The sequence below is a fragment of the Ochotona curzoniae genome, unplaced genomic scaffold (assembly GCF_017591425.1).
Source record: "Ochotona curzoniae isolate NIBS_2020 unplaced genomic scaffold, NIBS_Ocur_1.0 scaffold_3171, whole genome shotgun sequence".
NCBI lineage: Eukaryota > Metazoa > Chordata > Mammalia > Lagomorpha > Ochotonidae > Ochotona > Ochotona curzoniae.
Window position 1 is genome coordinate 3744737 of NW_024467104.1, and position 20985 is coordinate 3765721.

The following is a 20985-nucleotide window of genomic DNA, read 5'->3' on the forward strand; positions in this document are numbered from 1 at the left end:
CGGCAGGTGCTGCTACCCACCCTATCCTGCCACACAACCATTCTGGCTCTCATGACTACCAGCAGGTGCTTGAACCTAACCCAGGGCCCACCCCAGAATCAGCTCATATGCATGTCAACATGAGCTGTAGCCTTGTCAACCTGGACTAACTACAGCCTGCATTATCCATGGCTCCTGCATTTATCAGTGGGAACTTCAGCCCATCAGTGCAGAGTCCCTAGAGTTCTCCTACCAAGTCCATTTCCAGCCCCAGGTCTTCGATGTGCTGATGGGTGTTCCAAACCAGTCTCGCATAGCCCACACACATAGTCTTAGCTTACTGGTGGGTGTTGCAGCTTAACCCAGCCAGGTATAACCCAAGAATAACATCCAAGAAACTGACATTACAGTCTCAGTTATAAAGAAAGCAACAGGAAAACCGAGAATCAGAAGGCCTTATACTGTGGATGTCACCATGTAGATCGGAACAGGAAAAAATACGACATGATATTACAAAGAAATGGAGTATCTACAAAACTGAGGATATGTGTGTGCTGAGGTTTGGCATTTACAATGGGACAGTTGTTTGTTATATTTTGAAATCAGAAGAAAAGAATAAACCTATTGTCTCCTAATAATAGCTAAGTAGTCCTGGTTAGCTTTATGTGTTTATTTTGTTCGGATATTTATTGGATAGTAAAGAGGAATTTAATTTTATATCATTTGACTCGCTCGTGTTTGTTTAAAGGAAACTAACAAAATAGACACTACCCCAATATATACAATTACATTAAAATTTTGCTTTGAAAACAACTACTTCTATAGCACCTGGGACTTTATTGGAAGGGTCTTGGCTCCATGCATTAATAAGTCTAACACATATGATGAGGCATTATCACCTACTGTGGAAGGGTTGGGGTGACACAACAAATCAATGGCTCCTTTGAAGTTTGAGTAATTAAAGGGTACAAGAAAAAGGTTTTCCTTTGCTTTGCTGTGATCCACTGAATTTCCACACTGCTTGGTTTTCTGGGAAATGAATGTGACTCTCTGATTGCTCTAGTGCATCAATATTTATAACACTGGGCTTTTTGCTAAAGTCAGTATCAGAAAGATCAAGAACCATTAGTACTCAGCAATATTTTGATATTTATTCTATAAGAAGCCAATATTTCAGAGAACTCAAATTTTTCTCTCCTGAAATGCTTAGATTTTATGTACTTCATGAAAACCAACTTTCTGATGAATGTCCTTCTTGTTTATTTTCCTAAGAAGTCAATAGTTCTTCATAGTCACAATCACCAATCACTTTTGAGGACATGCTTGGTTTATTCTTGTAATTCCCCGGCAAGAAAAGCACACCCTAGAAGAGAACATAGATTTTCATTCACGTTCAGCTCCATGTGTATCTAGAAGTCATTTCCTCTTACGGATAGACTTTTCACTACTCCAAGATGAATGTAGCACATCTTAAGCTGGAAAAACTATTGCTGTTCATCAGCTTCGGACACACTCCACTCTCTGTAAGTGATGCATTGGCCAAACAAAAGACTTTCAGTTCACTTAAATGAGTGTATAGTGATGAACAGTGCTATAGCAACATTCTGTGGAATTTGATTCAATAATATTTCTTTACTGTCTTTGCAGGGAGTTGAAATTTTGCATTCAGAGGAAGGGAAAACGCACAGCATAAGGTGGTCATAGCATCCTGAGCATAAGCCCAAACCCATAGCATAATTCGTGGAAAGGCATTTATCTCCCCCACACTGCCTTTTCTTTATTTGCAAAATGGCTTATTCTAACCAGTGGCTGTTTCAGGTTCAACCACCTCTCAGCTTTATTTAATGGCTGACTGACTGACCATTCTTTAGCCCACCCTTTGTGTTATGCACCGATGCATCTGAGAATTACACCAAAGTTCAACGAGGCCAGTCAGCGCACTCACCCCAGCAAAGTTGGAATGAGCCTGTTTCCACCATAGCACAGCAGTAGGGACTGCAAGGCACAACTCCAGCATAGTGTAAATGAGCATCATTGACAAGGCTCCCTGAAACACAGCAAAGAGAAGCATTGCGTCTCGAGTTGACCTAAGGCCTTCATGCCTGGGTGGAAGTTGGGTGTAGAAGTGAAGACCATTGCAACTACCAGAAAATGAAGTCAGAACATTCCCAGAAAGATGAAATTTCTACTCCCAAACCTAAAAATTGACTTATTTTACTTTTTAAAAACCACTTGTTTCCTTGATATCCCAGTCTAGCCCCAGTTTTATCACTTAGTACCCACATGGGCTTAGATCTCTCTAGTTCTGTTTTCTCATTTATCAAATGTGCATAATAATATTTCCTTCTAATTTATTCGCGAGGCCAATAAGATTGGGAATGAGCAAATACTTTGCAAAAATTTGTAGTGACACATTTTTCTGTAGGAACCCTATGAATAATTTTCTTGTCTGCTTCTGGTGGTAGTAAAAGTTTGAAAAAACCATGCAGGTAGCAAACTGCTAGAGTTGCACACAAACCAAGGGCATGTGATCAAGAGGGCAAATTTTACAATTACATGAAAAACCCTCATACAGAACTGACCATCTCACAGAAAAGGGGGGAGATGTGCATAAATCTCTCATTTGTTTACACATAAAAAAAGAGATGCAACTTTTCTACATCACCCAAAAAACATCTCAGCCATAAACTCAACATAATTTTTTTTCCTTTATAGTGGAAAAATTATCTCAGCATGAATTGATGCATTATGCACAAAGCAAAACCCCTACTTCTTTCTGAAGGTCAGACTTGGCTGCACAGGAAATAGAATGAATTTCTCTCACCTTCATTTGCATGCACCTCTTATCATAATGTCATTACTTGAGGGAGAAGTGCCTGGTGGCCACTCCAAGTTTGACCAGAGTTTTCTGTGTCGCCACCATACAGATGAATTTTTGACTTATATCTCTTTTTCAGTTATGGAAAATAAGTTTTCTGCTGCCCTTATATTGTTCTGTCACCCATTTTTCTTCCAGTGCATTGTTGACGGTATGCATCTCCTGAGAGCTCTCATCCATACTGTTTCTGTTAGCCAAACATCTTTTTCCCATCTTCCAAGAAGATTTCCCTTAAAGCCATCTTATGTTAACATTCTCCATCTCCTACTATGTCCAATCTCCCAAGTTAGTAAGCCCCACTTCTTTAAGTTATAACAAAAAAACAACGTTAGCTTCTCACCTGATTAGTATTGCTCTTATTCATGATCGGGCGGAAGAAGGAAAGTCCTTACCTTCAAACTCCGCACCTCACTACTTTTTGTTTCTCATGATTGGTCCTGGAGGCAGCTAGGCTAACTTAAGCTCCCACTGCACACAGACCAAGGTTAATTGTTGGCATCTCCTGATTATGCGGTGCTTAAGTCATCAGTCCATAAACAAAGATTCCCAGTTTGAAAAGCTCAAATTTAACGCTTCTAAATGACATTAAGGAAACTTAGCAATGGTAAGCTTTGTTTGTAGTCATCAAATCTATTTGACATGTATGAATCACTTACACACTACTCATATTAGTATAGAATACCATACCAAAACCCCTTAATCTCACTATTGAAATATCCTTTCATTTGTGTAACCCTGGCCTTCCCCTACCCAAACTATAATGAATAGATTTTTCAAGGAAGAGGAAGGGAGGGTAGAAAGGGGGAAGGAAAGTAAGAAAGAAATATCATTGTATTTATATTCTTAGAATTGTATCTATGAACGGCTAGAAATTAATGAAAACTTAAAAAATACAAATACTTACAGTCAAAGTGGCTTTGGCTACGATACAATCCCCGTGATATGCGAATGGTGAAGCTGACAAGCTCAGCTGACACTGCTGGGAGGCAGGACTCAAAGCCAACAGGTTGACAGAGAGGATGATGGAACCCATCAGAGCAAACAGAACACTCAAAATGCTCGTGGCCAGGCTGCTGTGCACCTGGACAGGAAACACTCCATCAAAACCACTCCTCACAAGCCACTTGGATTGGCCAATGACTTGGGTGCCACTTGGTTAGTACACCTCAAGAATTTACTTTGCATATTAGCTTCCCATAGGCATGCTAGGATTCATCATTTACTTCTGTATCCTTTCACGGTGCCTAGAAAAATCTCTCATCTTAAAAAGCAAAACTTGGCTGAGCAAATGAACGCATAAATAAGATGCCACCAGACAGTACTGAAGTGGTATAAAAGAGTGAGTTATTCTTCTAGCTCCTTTACCCTGTTTAGACAGCAGGGACTCATGAGGTTATGTCTTACGGGTTTGCAGGAGAGTGTGAACCAAGGCTGAGCAAACAGCAGCCCCTGCAGCCCACACAGGAACCCATCTTGGGAGCATCGATCACACGGAGGAAGCAGGGGGTGGATTGCTCTGCTTTGCACATGATCTCTTTCAACACCACACCTCTCAACCTAGATATTCACCAATGGATGACTGGATAAAGCAAATGTGCTTTAGGCATACATGATGGTGTATTACTAGGCCATAAAAAATAAATAAAGCACTGATGTTTGCAAAAAGGTGGATGGAACTGAGGAGAAATAAGCCAGATTCAAACAGACAAATATCACGTTTTTTCTTTTATTTGTGGATGTTGATAGAGTTAGTATAAAAGTTCTTTGTGGTTGTCATATCATTTGTTATTTAAAAATAAAAATGCTTCACTGAATCATACTATGAAGATGACAATATACTCTGCTTCAGATGATAATTTTATTAATTAATTTTTAAATTAATTAATAATTATTTTTAATTTTATTAATTTTTATTAATTCCTCACTCTGTGATATTATTAGTCTTTCAAGGAAAAAATAGCAGATACATTATTGTATAAAATATCAACAATTGAAGTTATAGTGGAAAAATTTTAACAAACATTATATGAGAGGACCTGGCATGATGGCTCAATTGACTAATTCTCCCCTTACAAGCTCCAGGATCCCATGTGGGTGTTGATTTGTGTCCTGGTTGCTCCACTTCACATTCAGCTCCCTGCATACTATCTAGGAATGCAGCAGAGAAAGGCCCAGGTCCTTGGAACCCTGGATTCATGTGGGAGACCTGAAAGAAGGTCCTGTCTCCTGGCTTCAGATTGGCTTAGCTCTGGCTGTTGTAATCATTTAGGGAGTGAAACGGTAAATAAAGATCTTTATCTATTTCTCTCCTTCTCTCTGTAAATCTGCCTTTCTATTAAAAATAAGTAAATATTTATAAGAAAATTATGAAAGAGAAAAACATTACACCAATTGAATGTCAGTGTGGTTACATGGCTCTCCATTACACGGATGGCATATTCAAGGCCATATATACATGGCTACAGAGGAATTCTGGGAACAGACCTGGAGTGCTTTGAGGTGGGGACAGTAGTGTGAGGAGGAAGAAAATGGTCTAATGGAATGCTTAGGATGTGATTTCTGACCACAGCACTAACTTTAACTCTCTCCACTTCCTTGAAAGTCCATTTCCTCAGTCTCATTCCCCAACCTTGGTCTCCTTTGCACATTTATCACTTCAGGAGAATTAATAAAATGATCTCACAAGCGGCTTCCACTCCACTCCAACTCACAGAACAGACAGATTAAGCGAAGACTGATCTGAGAACTATTGCTACAGGCAGGCATGCTCCAGGACCTGCACAAGGCTGTGCGTTAGACCACTACTCAATACCATATAAGACCGTGCTTCTTTTTAGAACTTAGCAGTTACGGCATTGAATCACATTTCTACAAATGCTGATTAAAGGGCGTGCTCCTGGAATTTGTGATGGTCAAAGGCACAATAACTCAACAACATGTCTTGAAGCAACTCACCTTTACTGGAGGCGACACTCTACACAGTCTCAAAGGGCTGGTGTGATACGTAAGGACAGTAGAATTCACAACTAGCTAGATGTCACTGGTGAATGTAAACCTACCCTGAAGCCACATCTTGTCTCCCCGAGCCTGCTACATGCTCATTGTGGGGGTTATTTTCTGTGTGACAAAACCCACATGTTTCTCACCTGGAAACATTATTTTGTATCGTACTTTGCAATATGGTGACCATGAGCCACATGGCTGATTTACATACAATGTAAAATTAAATGAGATTTAAAATTCCCTGTCTTGATTGTACTTGTGATATTTCAGGTTATCAATTGCCACCTACAATATTGGATAACATGAAGTGTATTTAAATAATCACAGAAAGATCTATTAGGTAACAATAATCTAGTATTCCAGGGTCTGGTTGGGAATTTCAAATATCAATCTCTAAATTCTAATAAGAGAAAGAGAGATGCTGACATAACATCATCCGTATTCTTTTTCCTTTTTTTCTTGCTCAGGGTGATTTGTGTCTGAACTTTCACAGTGGGTTTTCATACTACTGTGTTGTATGGGATTCTATCGCATGATGCCCTGTACCAACTCTTAGAGCTGTGGGGTTTGAGTGGAGATTCAGCAAATCTTTGCAGATTAGAAAAGCGTCTCTCTACAGTTTGGAATCGCTCTTTCTGTCTCTTCCAATTTGAGTTTCTCCTAAGTTCAAAGTAGATGCATTTGGTCTCTTACCTGACGTGAAGGATTAATGACAATTCAGAACTCAAGTCCATCAAAGTATTAACTTTAGGTGCTATGGATAAAAGAATTGGAGATACACAGCATTTCTGGCTGTGTTCCCTCAAAAATTTTGACATGTAGGCTTATACAGTAAATTCACAATAAATACACCTCTGCCACTGTCAGCTTCTTCCCCACCGAGGATCTAAATCTGAACATAGTTACCAGGAAGCCAGCATCACAAGATCACACAAAAGCCTAACTTTAGTGGGAGACACTTGAGCACTGTTGTAGAGTATAATGCAAAACTCTACTTGTACAGATGTTGATTTAGGGGACATGGATTTGCAGAATCCAGATACAGCTCTCAATGCTACTTGCTTTGGAATGTAGTTTCCAGTTTTCAAAGTGGATATTCTCACCCAGAAAATGTTCTCTCTAAGCCTCGTGGTTATCCATCAGCTGTAAGTTATGGTTCTCATACTCACCCAATGCTTTGTCGACCTTTGCTCCGTGAGAATGGATAGAACACCAGAGAGGATGAACTATTATTCAGAAGAGACAGAAATGGCCAGATCAGTTTACATGTGCCATCATGTTACTGTCACAGACTACCTCACACTGCGAGGAGCCCCAGAAGAAAAGCCCTGGAGAACAAATCAATAATGATATAGCACTTGCGTGAGTATATTAGTTATACCTCTTTGCCCAAAGAGCAATGGGACTAAGGGACTAAGAATCAATCCCAGAATACGAAATGAAGACCTGAAAACCCTGCAAATTGTTGTTGTTTCTGAGGGAAAAAGAAACTTCGGAGTCACTGTTCTCTAGAGAACGACTTGAATGCAATGATATGGAAGTGGAAGAGAATGGTGTATTATCATATGGTTTTGTCCTTTATTTACTTGATATGGTGTATTGTATTTATTCATTTATATCTGCTGAATCATGCCGTACATTCTTGGGATATATATCTCTTGGTCATGCTGTATGATCTTTTTACATCGTTGTTGAATTCAGTATGCTATCTATTCTTGCTTCTGTTGAAGAGTTTTTCATTTGTATTCTCAGAGATAGTGATCTATAGATTTTTCTCTCTTTTTGTGTCTTTCTCTGATTTGGTATCCGGGTAATACTGGCTTCCTAAAATGTGTGAAAATGTTCCTTCTTTTTAATTTTCTGGAAGATATTGGAAAAAAAAATGGTATAAGTTCTTCCTTAAGAGAAAAACAGGAGAGTTTAATAGACATGTGCGAAGAGACGAAGGATGAGGTTGAATGGCAAGAAGCCTTTAAGACTTGTCAGAAAGCGACATTCCTTTTACTTTTCTGAAGTATTTATGATATAATAGATTTAGGGCAGCTGAGAAGGAACAGGCTAAAATAAAAATGGTGCTGCAATGATCCCAGGGTCAAGTAATTAGTGTGTATAAATAAATGCTGAATTTTTTTAAAGCACTATAAGTCCCTCCAAATGTTGGCTCCAGTTAGTGACCTGCTGTTGTGAATGAGGAAAGAAAAAGGTCACTTCAAATTTGATGCAGTATTAGAAACACTACCTCAGTCACATGTCAAAATTAAGTTCATCAATGGCAAGTCACATTGAAAATGTCTACCTTTCCTAAGACCTGGTAAGACTGTCACTATAGCTTTGTCATTTTCACATGAAAATTCATCACCATAAAAAAATGATTCTGAGCTGGGCAAGAAATGAATCTACAGTCAGGCCACTGTTGCCTTATACTCAGTGCTTCCTGGATTATACACACAGGAGAACTACTAAAATTGGCAGGAAGGTGGCAAGTGTAGAGTGTAATCCACTTGCACCTTGCAACCCTTCCCACCCCACTCTGCCCTGCTCATGAGCTCTACTCACAAACAAGGCTCCTATGAATGGGTAGCCAGATTTCAGCAGGATAGAAAACACTGAGGAAAAATGTTGAGAGATGGGTGCTGAGGCTAAAATGATGCCCAAGCTCAACACCATCACACCGCCCAGGATCTGGAGAGTCTGTTGAAAAAGGAAAGGAGAACCGAGATTAAAACCAATGTGTATTAAGACTGGATCTTCTCACTTCTCCCACAATGATCATGCATTATTGTCTTGGGCAAGACCTCAATGAGGACACATGCATTATTAAAGTGCTGAGTGAAAAGATGATCTAGAGAGGATGTGGTTTTTCTACCAAAAGCCAATGTGATGGGAGTGTCTCTCTGACAGCACTCAAGAAAAACATAGGGCAAGTGATCCAAGAGTCTTCAGGTGCTTGTCCCCCTCAATATCTATGTACACAATGCCATGCATCCAGCTCATGGTCAGTGATGGAAAAGCCTTCCAGCTGAGTCATTGACTGGTAACTCTTGTGGGGACAGGGGACATCTGAAAGCTGTCATACTCTCTTGAGTACCAGCAGTATGGAACACTTCCCAAAACACTAGAGCCTGTTGAACACCATCACAAGGAACCTGGTCCTAAGGTTAGCAATTTGATCTCTGTAGTTCTGAGATATTCCTCATTAATGTCCACCATAGGGATTCTATTGACTTTTGATAAGAAGTTTTCTAAGTCTGTGTCACCTGAGTGCCATAGGAACCCATGTATTTATGTATTTCAGAATAGGTCATTCATCCCACCAGATTGTCAAAGAGAGTTAAAAGTCATAAAAGTGCTTCAGAGAATTAAGATGGTGGAATAGGGTAAGGACACATTTAAACAGACAAATAAATATTAGCCAGAGAGAAGCAGAGAGAGCAAATTTCAGGAAATAAGAGAGGACAGAACAGGAGACTGACAGACACAGGAAAGCACCAAAAACAATGGTGTGGAAGCTAAGGAGTGAACCCAGTGAAGCTAAGGAGGTGAACCCAGACAAAAAACTGCTCATCCTGCGGGTCTGTTTGATTTGACCAGCAGATCCCAGATAAGCAGTGCAGGAACAGGGTGGATTTCACAGCCCAATCTGCCAACTAAGGCTATATCAGGTGTCATTTTATTTAAGGAGAGAAGGGCTATGGACAGTATTGCATGTGCACTGAATTGGGAGTGATCTCATTTCTGGGTTCAGTGAATTGCAACAACGTGGTATCCAAATGACAGGTCCCACCCAAGATAGGTCCAGGTATCCCTCAGACCTGACGGAAAATCAAGAACTCTAGTAGCGGCACATCAGATGCAATTTCCTACAGTGTCAAAGAAGTTGAGACCGCAGGGACAACAGTGAGCTGCGCATGCACTGAGGTTGATGAGAACTTACTGAGACCAGTGCATTGCACTGGTCCCGCAGGAAAATAATACTGACTATGGTATCACATGAGTCAAAATTGGTCCATGTGGCCCTCAGACCTAACAACCAACAGTTTCCTGCATGATTACCACCCAAAAACTTAGCTGTATAGGACACCTTATTTCTCTCTAATCCTAGGACCTACTCCAACCGTAAGTGGGAGAAAGGTTGTACATACAACAGTGCAGCCTCAGCATGGTATCATAAGAGGTGGAGAGTGGTGAGCCAGGAGTTGGGGCTACAGAGACTATGGTGGAAATCTGACATAAGAACCCAGACCTGGAACTCCCTGGAGGAAGTATCAGAAGTGACTGCAAACAAAGAGCTATGTACCAACTGCAATAAGTAAAAATGAACTGTAGACCTGTGGGTCACACAGCTTAGAAGCCTGCCTTAAGGAGAAGACTCTGCTATCCAAAAGTACAAAGATCAAGAGCAATAGAAGAGACAGAGGCACAATGAATATTACTAAAGACTCCCCTGCAAAGGAGCAAAACCACTTGCCAACCTCAGTTAGCTGAGGAAGACATAGAGAAAATGGGAGACACAGAATTCAAAACACTTGTTGTAAAACTTCTTATCAAAAAGAAGCACATAAAGCAGGCAAGGAATTTAAGGGCTATGTCACACAGGAAATGAATCAAATGAAAGCTGGTATATCAGAAATGAAAAATACAGTGGATCAAATTAAACATATAGTGGAGAGTTTCCAAGATAGAATAAAGGAGGCAGAAGAAAGAATCGCAGAATTGGAAGATATTTCCTGTCATCAAGGGGGAAACAAACAAAAAGCCGGAAGCAGAGCTGGATCAGGCTAAAAAAAAAGTATTTGAGAATTGAAAGATTCTATTAAAAGGCCAAATAGAAGAGTTACGGAAGTCCCAGAAGGTACAGAAAGGGCAACTGGATTTACAAATGTATTTAATGAATAGGAAAAATTTCCCTAATCTAGAGAAAGAATCGGAAACAACATCCAGGAGTGGCACAGAACTTTCAACAGGTTTGATTAAAAGTGAACTTCACCACGACACATGATCATCAAGCTCTTTTCAACCGAACATAAGGAAAAGATCCTTAAATGTGCACATGAAAAAAATTAAACTGACATATAAAGGAATGCCAATTAGACTCACAGCAGATCTCTCACAGGAATCTCTACAAGCAAGAAGAGAATGGAGCGACACATTTCAGATTCTAAAAGCAAAAAACTGTTGACCCAGTATAAAGTACCCAGGAAAGCTTTACTTTTTCTTTGAAGATGAAATAAAATTCTTCCACAGTAAAGAATATGCTTCTTCCAAACCTGCCCTACAAAGGATACTTAGAGATGCTCTCTTGACAGAGAAAAACTTCTTCCCAGTAAAATGACAACAGAAGACTAAATCAATGAACAACCCATTCTATAATGATAGGACCAAATTACCATCCATACCTATTAACCCTGAATGTAAATAGCTTAAGTTCATTGATGAAATATCATAGATTAGTAGACTGGATTAAAAAACAAAACCCATCTCTTTGTTGCCTACAGGAGACAAATTTCACCAACATGGTGTTAATTTCTTTTTTTTTTTCTTCCTGTTGTTGATTTTGTCTTGTGGCTTTTTATTTAGGGGGATGTATAGTAACTGTGTGATGGAGACTATCATATCTAGTAGCATGTTATTTAACTTGATGCATTGTATATTTCTCTTTTACTTTCTGTTGTTGATTTTGTATTGGAACTTTTAACTTAGGGGGATTTATAGTGGCTGTGTAGTGGAGACTGACATGTCCAGATGTGAGGGTACAATGCAGTATGCATCTCTACTTCCAGACAAAGGTGGACTCCCAATGAAATTGTTTACTAGCTCTTGAGAATAGGATGCTGGACTCTCTGCTGTTGTCCATGGACATATCACTGTTTATGAAGAACTATACTATAGTAATGAAACAGGGGAACTCAGTGAGGAGGCAGGGAGTTGGGGAGGATAGAAGGGAAGTCCCAGGGCCTATGGATCTGTATCATAAAATGATAATAATAAAAAGAAGTAAAAAAATCAAAGGAAATGTTTCATTTTAGATTATGTTAGTGCAGAAAAAACTCTAGAAGCCAGAGATTTGTATTTTCCACATTGTGTAGGATGGGTTTGAGGGAGGGAGGGAGGGAGGGAAGAAGAGCAGGTAGGGTGGCAATTATAATGTTCATAAAGCTATATATACATGGAGTATAAGACATTTGTTCCCTTTATATACACACAAAAAAACATTTAAAACCTTCTTGGATGGGAGAAGAAGTACAAACAAAAGCTAAATATCACATTGTTCATTAAAGAAAAGGAGGAAAGAGGGAGAATGAAGTTTATTTTTCCTCTAATTTGCAGGAAGGGGAAATTTTATTTGAAGAATCTATACAGATTATCAGCTCATTAAATACATAAAATATGTAATTATTTTCCACCATTACTTTTGTGAAAGTATGAAGAGGCACTGTTCATGCAAATATACCAAAGCGAAAAAAAAAGAATACTCCATAACTCATGTTTAGAATACAAAAAAATTTTTTCATTTACCCTGTGAAAAAGTTCTGGGAAGAGTCTCAATGGCTCTTGGGACTGACAGTCAGCCTCTTTGGCTAACCCAGAAACCCCCACATTTTAAGGGATATCCTATCCCAAGACAAACTTTGTCCTCCATCCATTCCAACAGGGTCTGAATTGCATTTACCCCAGTAACTTTGATTTCTGCCTTTAGATACTTCTTCAGGATGTCCTGTCCACGGTGCAGGGGTTTCTCTGACTCGGGTAGGTTGATGCCCCTTGTTGTGAGCACAGCAATGGTCTCCCTTGCATTGGGTTGTGATATCATGATGATGCTGTCAACACTGCAACAGAAACAATGTGTCTCCTCCAATGCAAAGGACTCCCAGGCTCAATGATCCCACACTGCTGCCTAGTCCAGAACTGACTTGTCCTTTAGGAAAAGAAACTGGGAATCTGCTGCAGCAAAACTGGAAAGCCCTGATTTCATAACCTTTGGCATATTCTATTGATTACACACAGGAAAGACTCACTTGTCACTAATCCTGAGTGGCCTTGATGTTCAGAGGTAAATGGACGCACAATCACTTGTTGTAAACTTCCTTTCCCCTGGTGTTGCTGCAAATACACTGGCATATATTGGATGAATTATGACCACAAATTACTAATTATGAGATAGAACTAAAGTTACATTTGTCAACATTTCTCTATTTAGATTGTCTCAGATTTAGTCTAGCAACAACAGTTATTAGTCTGAATCCAACACACCTTAATCATATTTTACCAAATATTATCCTGTAATTCTTTTTATCTTTACATAGCTGCATGTTAGTTACTTGGTAAAAGCACAGAGTAGTTTAGGAAATTCAAAATCTAAAGCATTGATTCTGAATAGGATAGAATAGAATCCATGCGTTTAATGACACCAAGCTAATAATGAAGGTCTATTCCACAATTATCATTTTGTTCAGCTGTGTGAACACAGCTGGAAAGCTGCAGAACCACCGTTGGGCCCCAGCAGTTTTGGAGACTGAAGCACTTGTGCATCTGTGTAGCTCAGGCTCATTCTTCCTACTCCCTGCCTGATGACAGCCGTCTGGCCTGAGTTGTCTTCATCTGGAAAAGCAGCGGCATGCCACGGTATGTAAACAAAACTTAGAGTCATCACACCTGGGTTCAAGGCCTGGCCCATGCACTTATGAACAGGCAAGACCAAGCCGTCTTTTATACTGAATTGATAACCTGAGGTTGATCTCGCTGCTTCCCCGTCAGCCCATGGGTTTTCCAGTTTGCAAAGAGCCTGAGGGACAAGAACGACATTCCCATTCACAACATGGTGGCCTCAGAGAAGTGGTTCCCTGAGACTGCACACTGCAGCAAACAGCAGAAACTGTTTCTCCCTTGGCCAATTCTATTTTCAAAAACCTTTAGTGCTTTTGAGCCTTTCTAAAGACTTCAAGGCAGATTCTGCCTCTAATGGGGTCCCCACATGGAGTGAACTGAGACATCTTTCAGCATCACTTACCTGTCTCCAAGGAGTGGGCCCTTGGTTCCAGCTGAACACTCAGAAACTCCAGCACGGTGTCAGTTCTTGGTTTTCAGGCAGCCTTGTCAATAGTTCCTATTTGTCTTTATCTTCCTGAGCCAATGTTTACCACCACACAGGATGTGATACTTGCAGAATGTGGATTTGTGAAATGTGCCTATGCTTCCTTTTTCTTTTTTTCTTTTTTTTGTTCCTCCTAGCATCTTCAGAAAAATCACAAGCAAAACACATGATTGGGCAGTCCTAGAGCTTAGGCCACCCCAGCATTTCCCAGATTGGTTGTTTTCAGAGCCTCCATTTCCAAACCATGTGAAAGGTGGTCAATGCCAACCATTCAGAATCCTCACAAAAACAAGGGAAAAGATTTGTAAAAGGCCTACCCACACTTTCGCAGGAGCAGTCACAAAATACAATTAACTATAGTTACATTATTAAGTGCTAATATCTAATGACCTGCCTCGTCTGACTTTCATCTTAGACTCATCTCATCTCCTTTGTATTCTCAGTCTGAATGCCACCAGACTGAATAGCAACGAAAAAGTTTAATATAACAATAACATGTGTGATTGCTATAGTATGACAACATTTCCCCAGAAAATGCAAAGGATATTTTGGACACAATGATTTTTTGCTGTGAGCAACCATCTTGTTTAAAAAAAAAACTGAAAAAAATGTGTGGAAATAAGGGAATATATAGCTAAGTTTATTTTGGTATAGTTTCTAAAAATAAACACATAGTTTTTTAAAATATGCATTTGCCATTAACTTTCAGCAATCATTTAGAGGCACAAATTTCAGTATTTTTTTTTAGCTAAATTGATCTTTTTATCCCATTTTCCACAAATGTTTTGAAATAAGTTTATTATAAAGTGTTTACCAGATTCCTTGGCCTCTATTAATTAGACCCTTGTCACAAACCTACTGAGGTATGAAAACAAAAATGTTACCAGCTATTGCCAAATGTCTTGTGAGAGAGCAACAACGAATTCTCTCATCACTGTGCTGAGAACCACTGATCTAGGAGCAAGAGAGGTTTCCTGTGGCGTCTGCGGAAAGGCCTTAAAGAGCATAACTCTCTTTATTTTAGGACTTGTAATGTATACATTGTGGTTTTAATGTCAGGTTTTTACAATCAGTTCATCAGCACTGATTGTGTCTATATATGATAGAGCAGATATAGAATTTCTTTCAACTTATAAAACGGAAACCTCACACCCATCAAGCAATAACTCTCATGTTTCTGGTACCCTCAATGTCTAGTAACCTCCCTCTGTTCGATTCCTATGAGTTCATTAGATATCTTAGATGAGTTGGAATCAATGTCCGGTAATTACCCTTCTACTTGCTAGCTAGGAGTTAATTAGATATGCCAGATGAGTTGGAATCATACAACACTTGTCTTTTAGTTACTGCCTTATTTCACTGACCAGGATGCGCCCATTTACATGTTCATTGTAACAGTGATTAATGATCCATTGGTTGTCTTAGACCATTTCCTCTATGCATCCACGTTTGGACATTTGGGTTGCTTTTGCATCTTTGTTGTTGTGAACTATGATATAATGAATACTGATCCTGTGACTGATACATATTTATTTCCTTAGAATTAAACTTTGGCAGTTTTCTTTGCTCCTTTGGTTATGTCACGTTTTGTTGTTTCTCTGTGTGCCTTGTAAGTTTTGTCTGAGATTTAGACATTGGAAAAAGCATTGGAGCCAACATTAAGACACATTGTGTTAGTCAACCACTGGTGACACCAGCATCTCACTTTGGATTGCTAGCTGGAGTCACAGATGCTCTTCTCGTAATCCAGCTCACTGATAGTTTGCCCGGGAAAGCAGTGGAAGTTGATTACCCAACATCAACCTCACTAGCTTCCAGAGTGTTCACAAATGCCACGTGTCCATGTATTGTTCATTTTGTGTCTACAAGGAGGACTGACGTCACAGGCTTCCTATTTCCCCATTTTGCTGCTGACACTCAAGTTAATTTCCTGTTATTCAGCCTTGTTTTACTAGAAAAGTCTCTCACCTATGTGTGACAGAGCCCACAGACAAGAATTTATATGTGACAGTGATGGTACTTGTGAGAAATGTTGGTGGTCTTCTACTATCACACACAATTATCTGTATATTCTCTATAAAATACCCTAGTTATTATCTATCTCTGGGGTTTTTCTCTCTTTCTCTTTGATCCTTTGGTTTTTACAAGTACTTACTTGTAAAACAATAAGGTTCTAACTCGTTGGGCCTCCACACAACATTTTGAGATTATGTCTTCTAGAAAGTGCCGATGGCCAAAATCCTACTTTCTTTCATTATCCACGCTCCGTTACCTCTTCTACAGGACTAGAGGAATCTCCTTTGGTTCCCTATGACATCTGTTCTCCTTTTAGTTATTGCTGGGGTCCATGCAGTAGGTGTGAATAACACGAAGGTGTGAAGAGAACAGCTTCCCTGCTTGGCAGGGCCCGGGGAGCTTCCAGCTGTTTGGCAGGGCCTGGCGGACTTCTCTCTGCCCACCTTGACGCAGTTTCACCCCCTTTTGCATGGACACTCAACCACCCCACTAAGAATCTTGCAATCTATTAGGCATAGTTTGCCCCTGTGAGATGGCTTTTTACAACCAACATGAGCTTAAGAGTTATTGTTACCGATAATGTCTTGGTGAGTGGGCCTTTAACTGTGCACAGGAGTACAATTAAGCCCATGCTGTTTCCAGACACCTTATTGTGTGCCTACCCATTGCTCTGAAATCTGGCCCAAACATTTAGCATGCTTTCTGGGAAATGGCTTGATAAGAATTTTACAAACTAATGGAAGTGATGGGAGTATGGGCTGAAATTGCTATGACAAAACATATAGCTACTGGGACCCTAAAAGCTATCCTGTTACTGGGACCCTAAAGGCTATCCTGCTATGGCAAAAATATAGTCACTGTGACCTTAAAGGTTAGCCTGTCCTTGCAACTCTTTAGAACATAGTAAATGTAGTTGCTTTAGCTGCCTTCATAATTTTTTAACTAGAGGAAATATAGGGTGATTTTACTAATATCATACATACTTTTTTTTTTAAAGATTTATTTTTATTATTTTTTTCATTGGAAAGGCGGATATACAGAGAGGAGAGACAGAGAGGAAGATCTTCTGTCCGATGATTCACTCCCCAAGTGAGCGCGACGGGCCGATACTATGCCGATCCGAAGCCAGGAGCCTCTTCCGGGTCTCCCACGTGGGTGCAGGTTCCCAAAGCTTTGGGCTGTCCTCGACTGCTATCCCAGGCCACAGGCAGGGAGCTGGAAGGGAAGCGGGGCTGCCGGGATTAGAACCGGCACCCATATGGGATCCCGGGCGTGCTAGGCGAGGACCTTTAACCACTTGCGCCACCGTGCCGGGCCCCATACATACTTTTGATTATTGCTTGATCATTTGTGAGGTTGTAGAACCTGCAGTTGTAGAGGGATTTAATGTTGGAAACGTTTTGTCTTAGGTCTTTGTTTTTTCTCTTTTGATGTATTTCTCTCATTAAGTGATGGATAAGTTGTAGAATAAGAATTGTAGTAGGAATGTATTACTGAATAAGATGTGTTGTCTACTGAGAAAATGTTGGCTGCAACATCAGAATAGATAATGCCCTGTCTTAAGGTGAAACTATTTGTAGAGTTATCTTTGGAAACATTTACTTGCCCATTGTAGAGTGGAAACCTAAATGGAGTAAACATGGCTCATTGCTAATTGCAATTCTTTTTCGTTGTAACTCTTGCTTAGTTAACAAACTGTGTGAGCCTGCAGGCCTAATGACCTTTGATGTCAATGCCCCAGTCCCCATAAACCAAGGCCTCAGACCTTTTCCCATATGTAATGCAAGGCAGGGGTCTGGTTGTCACAGGCGGCGCCAAGGATGGGACCCAGACGTGAGGGGAGTAGGTGGGGCCTGGCAAGCTGAGATGAGCAAGGAATGTGGGGTCCTCCCTCACCTCTCAAGCTGTTGTAAATTGTGCCTCCCTTGAAACTATGTCAAAATGCCCTAAAAAAAAACCCCCCAAAAACATGTACTGCTTCTGTATAAATAAAGCAGACAGCTTTCTCACGAGGTCCACAATGATGTTGCAATTGTAGTGGTCCGTCTGTTCTTTTTACGCCTATTTCACGCACCCTTCTCGAGCTCCGAACTCAGCTGGAGCCGGACTCTGGCAAGCTATCATGATTGCCTCCCTCCCCGAATCAATGTTCTCTAGTGTATCGGGCAGGGGAGGCGGTGGTCCTGACTAGGATAACTGCAGATTCTTCACTCCCTGTGTGACAGAATTCAAAGGTGTACAGAAGAGTACAACAAGAGTACAAGCTCAAGAACCAAGTTAGGCATTGACACACAAACATACAGGCCAAAAGACCTGAGAGAGAGAGAATGAGAGAGAGGGGGAGAGGGGAAAGGGCAGAAAGAGAGAGCGCTTAAGGAAAAGCAGTGACTAATAGCTAGACCTAAAGCCAGTGGTATGCTTCCTTAAGCATTTCTTGCAGGACAGGTGTCCCTGGCGTTCCCTCACACTTTGTCTAGGAGTTTCTTTCGCCTCCATTTCTGAAGGACAGCTTTACTAGAGAGAGTACTGTCAGCTTGCAGGCTTTTTCCAGTTATTAATTCAAATGTTCCATCTCATTCTGTATTGGGTCACAATGCTTCTGCTGACAACTCTGATCACCTAATGGAGATTTCCTGTATATGGCATGCCACTTGTATGTTGTTAAAAAAAAAATCCCATTGTTTCTGGATTGAGACAGAATGTTTGGGCTTCATAGATCTGAATGGCCTGAACGCTTCCAAGACTTGGAAGTTTCCGGCAATCATTTAATTGAACTGCCTTTCCCTCTCTCTTCTGCTAAAAACTCATTATGTAATGATTTTTCCCTCAATACTCATGTACCCTATAAGTCCCATACACCTTATTTTCTTTATGTAATACATTTTGAAAAATATTGAACACTCATTTATATAGAAACTATGATATCTATCATCCTGTCCAAAATATTATGCTTGCCAAAAAAGCAGAAAAAATGACAATAACCAAAAACCAGGGGAAGAAAATCAGTCAACAAAACTAACACACAATTTACAGATGAAATACAAATCCCCGGTAGGTGACGTTAAGATATCTATAATAGGTGTGTACTCAAATTGCAGAGACGCTGTCAATAAAACAGGGATAAAACTGAAATGCAGAAGTGTGCATTTTGTGCAGTTATAGAGTTGCTTGGGATAACTATGTCCCTATTTGACACAGTCTGGATTCAAGTCTCAGTTTGGTTTCTAGTTTCAGTTTCCGTTTGATATTCACCCTGGGATGCAGCATACGATAGCTCAAGTACCTGGGTGGGGCCATGCTGCTCTCGTAGGAGGGCTGGACTTAGCTCAGGGTTGCTGGCTTAATCCTGTTCCGTGCCCAGTTTTTACAGGCACTTGTAGAATTGCAGAATGAAACAGAACATGAAAGATGTTTCTCTCTTTTGCCCCCTCTCTCTTTTTCTCTCTCGCTATGCCTTTAAAAAGAAAATGGAACTTCAAAATAGAAATACACACAGAAGAGTGAAATAGAATTTATAGAGAATAAAAGAAGCAATATTTGATATGAATAAATAAGTTGCGGGAAGTGTCAACACATTCATCTTTGCAAAGGAAAAGGTTATGGAAGCTGAAGATCAAAGTGAAACAGAGGAGGAAGAAAATCCTGGAAAGAGTAGCACAGCATCAGTTGAGTGACATAAAGTGGACTATGCATACCCCAAGTTCAAGAAAAACAAAAAGTTGCAGGTGGAAATTATATTAAAAATAATTGAAATTTCCAAAACTGATGAGAATTGTAAACTTACAAATAAAACTGTCTCAGCTAACTTCAAATTGTATGAAAATTTTAAAAAGTGCTCTAAACAATGTCACAAAGAAATTGCAGTTCCTGGTGCAATGGATTAGTGGCTGAATCCTAGCCTTGCAAGCACTGGGATCCCATTTGGGTACCAGTTTGATTCCTGCCTGATCCACTTTCCATCCAGTTCCCTGCTTATGGCCTGCGAAGCAGTAGAGGATGGCCCCAAGCCTTGTAACCCTGCGCCCACATGGGAGTCCTGGAAGAAACTTCTGGCTCCTGGCTTTAGATTGGCTCAGCTCCAATCAATTGCATCCACTTGGGGAGTGAATCAGCAGATGGAAGATCTTTCTGTTTCTCCTTCTTTCTGTAAATCTGCCTCTCCAATAAAAATAAATAATTCTTTAAAAATAATAATAAAGAAATTCGGCCTGATGCTATGCTTCAGTGGCTAAAGTCCTAATCTTGAATGCCCAGGATCCCATGTGGGTGCCAGTTTGTCTCCTGTCTGATTTACTTCCTACCCAGCTCCCTGCTGTGGCCTGGGATAGGCAGTGGAGAATGGCCCAAGGCCTTGGGATCCTATGCCAGTGTGGGAGACTTAGAGCAGTCTCCTGGCTCCTGGCATCAGATTGGCTCAGCTCCAGCCATTGTGGTCACTTGGGAAGTGAACAGAGGATCTTTCTGTCTTTCCTCTCTCTGTAGATCTGCCTTTCCAATAAAAATAGATGCATCTTCTAAAAAGAGAGAAAAAAAGAAAGAAATTACAAACAAATAAATAAGCAATGGTTAAAGTGAGAAAAAGTAGACTTTAAGTACTGAACAAAAATAATAATAACACACTTCAATTAAACGTTACATAAGCAAGAAGACAATCAAAAGACATGAAAGGAAAAAATCTGTATGCTGTCAAATATCCATCAAGAATCAGTGCAAAAATAAAATGGCTGTAGACAATAAACAAATAATCTCCAACAATGTAATGCCAAAAAAGTTCATAGCAATGAATGTTAAGCAGAGTTCTTCAGGTTAAAGAAAGATGACATCTGATGAAAACATGTGTATCTATTAACAATTTAAAAATACTGGAAAGAATGAATCTAGTGTAAGTCTGGAACAGAAGGTCAGTATGCTAAATGAATTGTATTTATGAATACTGAAAATAACAAAAGCTAGTCTGCACAAAGTTTCATCTCAATGATAGCTTTTGTATTTCCCCTTCCGAATCTTCTTTGAAAAC

The 20985-nt window shown here is 40.0% G+C and overlaps 1 protein-coding gene across 1 annotated transcript; it reads right to left on the minus strand.

Annotated features, from left to right (window-relative positions):
• Positions 1-1108: 1108 nt before the first annotated feature.
• Positions 1109-14039, minus strand: LOC121172196 (membrane-spanning 4-domains subfamily A member 6D-like). The gene is made up of 7 exons (XM_041004042.1): positions 13869-14039; positions 12531-12687; positions 8417-8551; positions 7030-7086; positions 3833-3938; positions 1925-2026; positions 1109-1342 (listed from the first exon to the last, which is right to left on the minus strand). The coding sequence occupies exons 2-7, from the start codon at positions 12669-12671 to the stop codon at positions 1308-1310; spliced, it is 576 nt and encodes a 191-aa protein (XP_040859976.1). The 5' UTR covers positions 12672-12687; positions 13869-14039; the 3' UTR covers positions 1109-1307.
• Positions 14040-20985: the final 6946 nt, after the last annotated feature.

What these genes read in the sequence shown, in the direction of transcription:
- LOC121172196 (XM_041004042.1), bottom strand. Translation starts at nt 12,671, where the DNA reads ATGATATCACAACCCAATGCAAGGGAGACCATTGCTGTGCTCACAACA. An exon ending in CAGAAATCAAAGTTACTGGG is followed by an intron (nt 8,552 to 12,530) that starts GTAAATGCAATT and finishes CTTTTTCAACAG; the next exon opens with ACTCTCCAGATCCTGGGCGG. An exon ending in CTCATTCCAACTTTGCTGGG is followed by an intron (nt 1,343 to 1,924) that starts GTGAGTGCGCTG and finishes GTTCTCTTCTAG; the next exon opens with GGTGTGCTTTTCTTGCCGGG.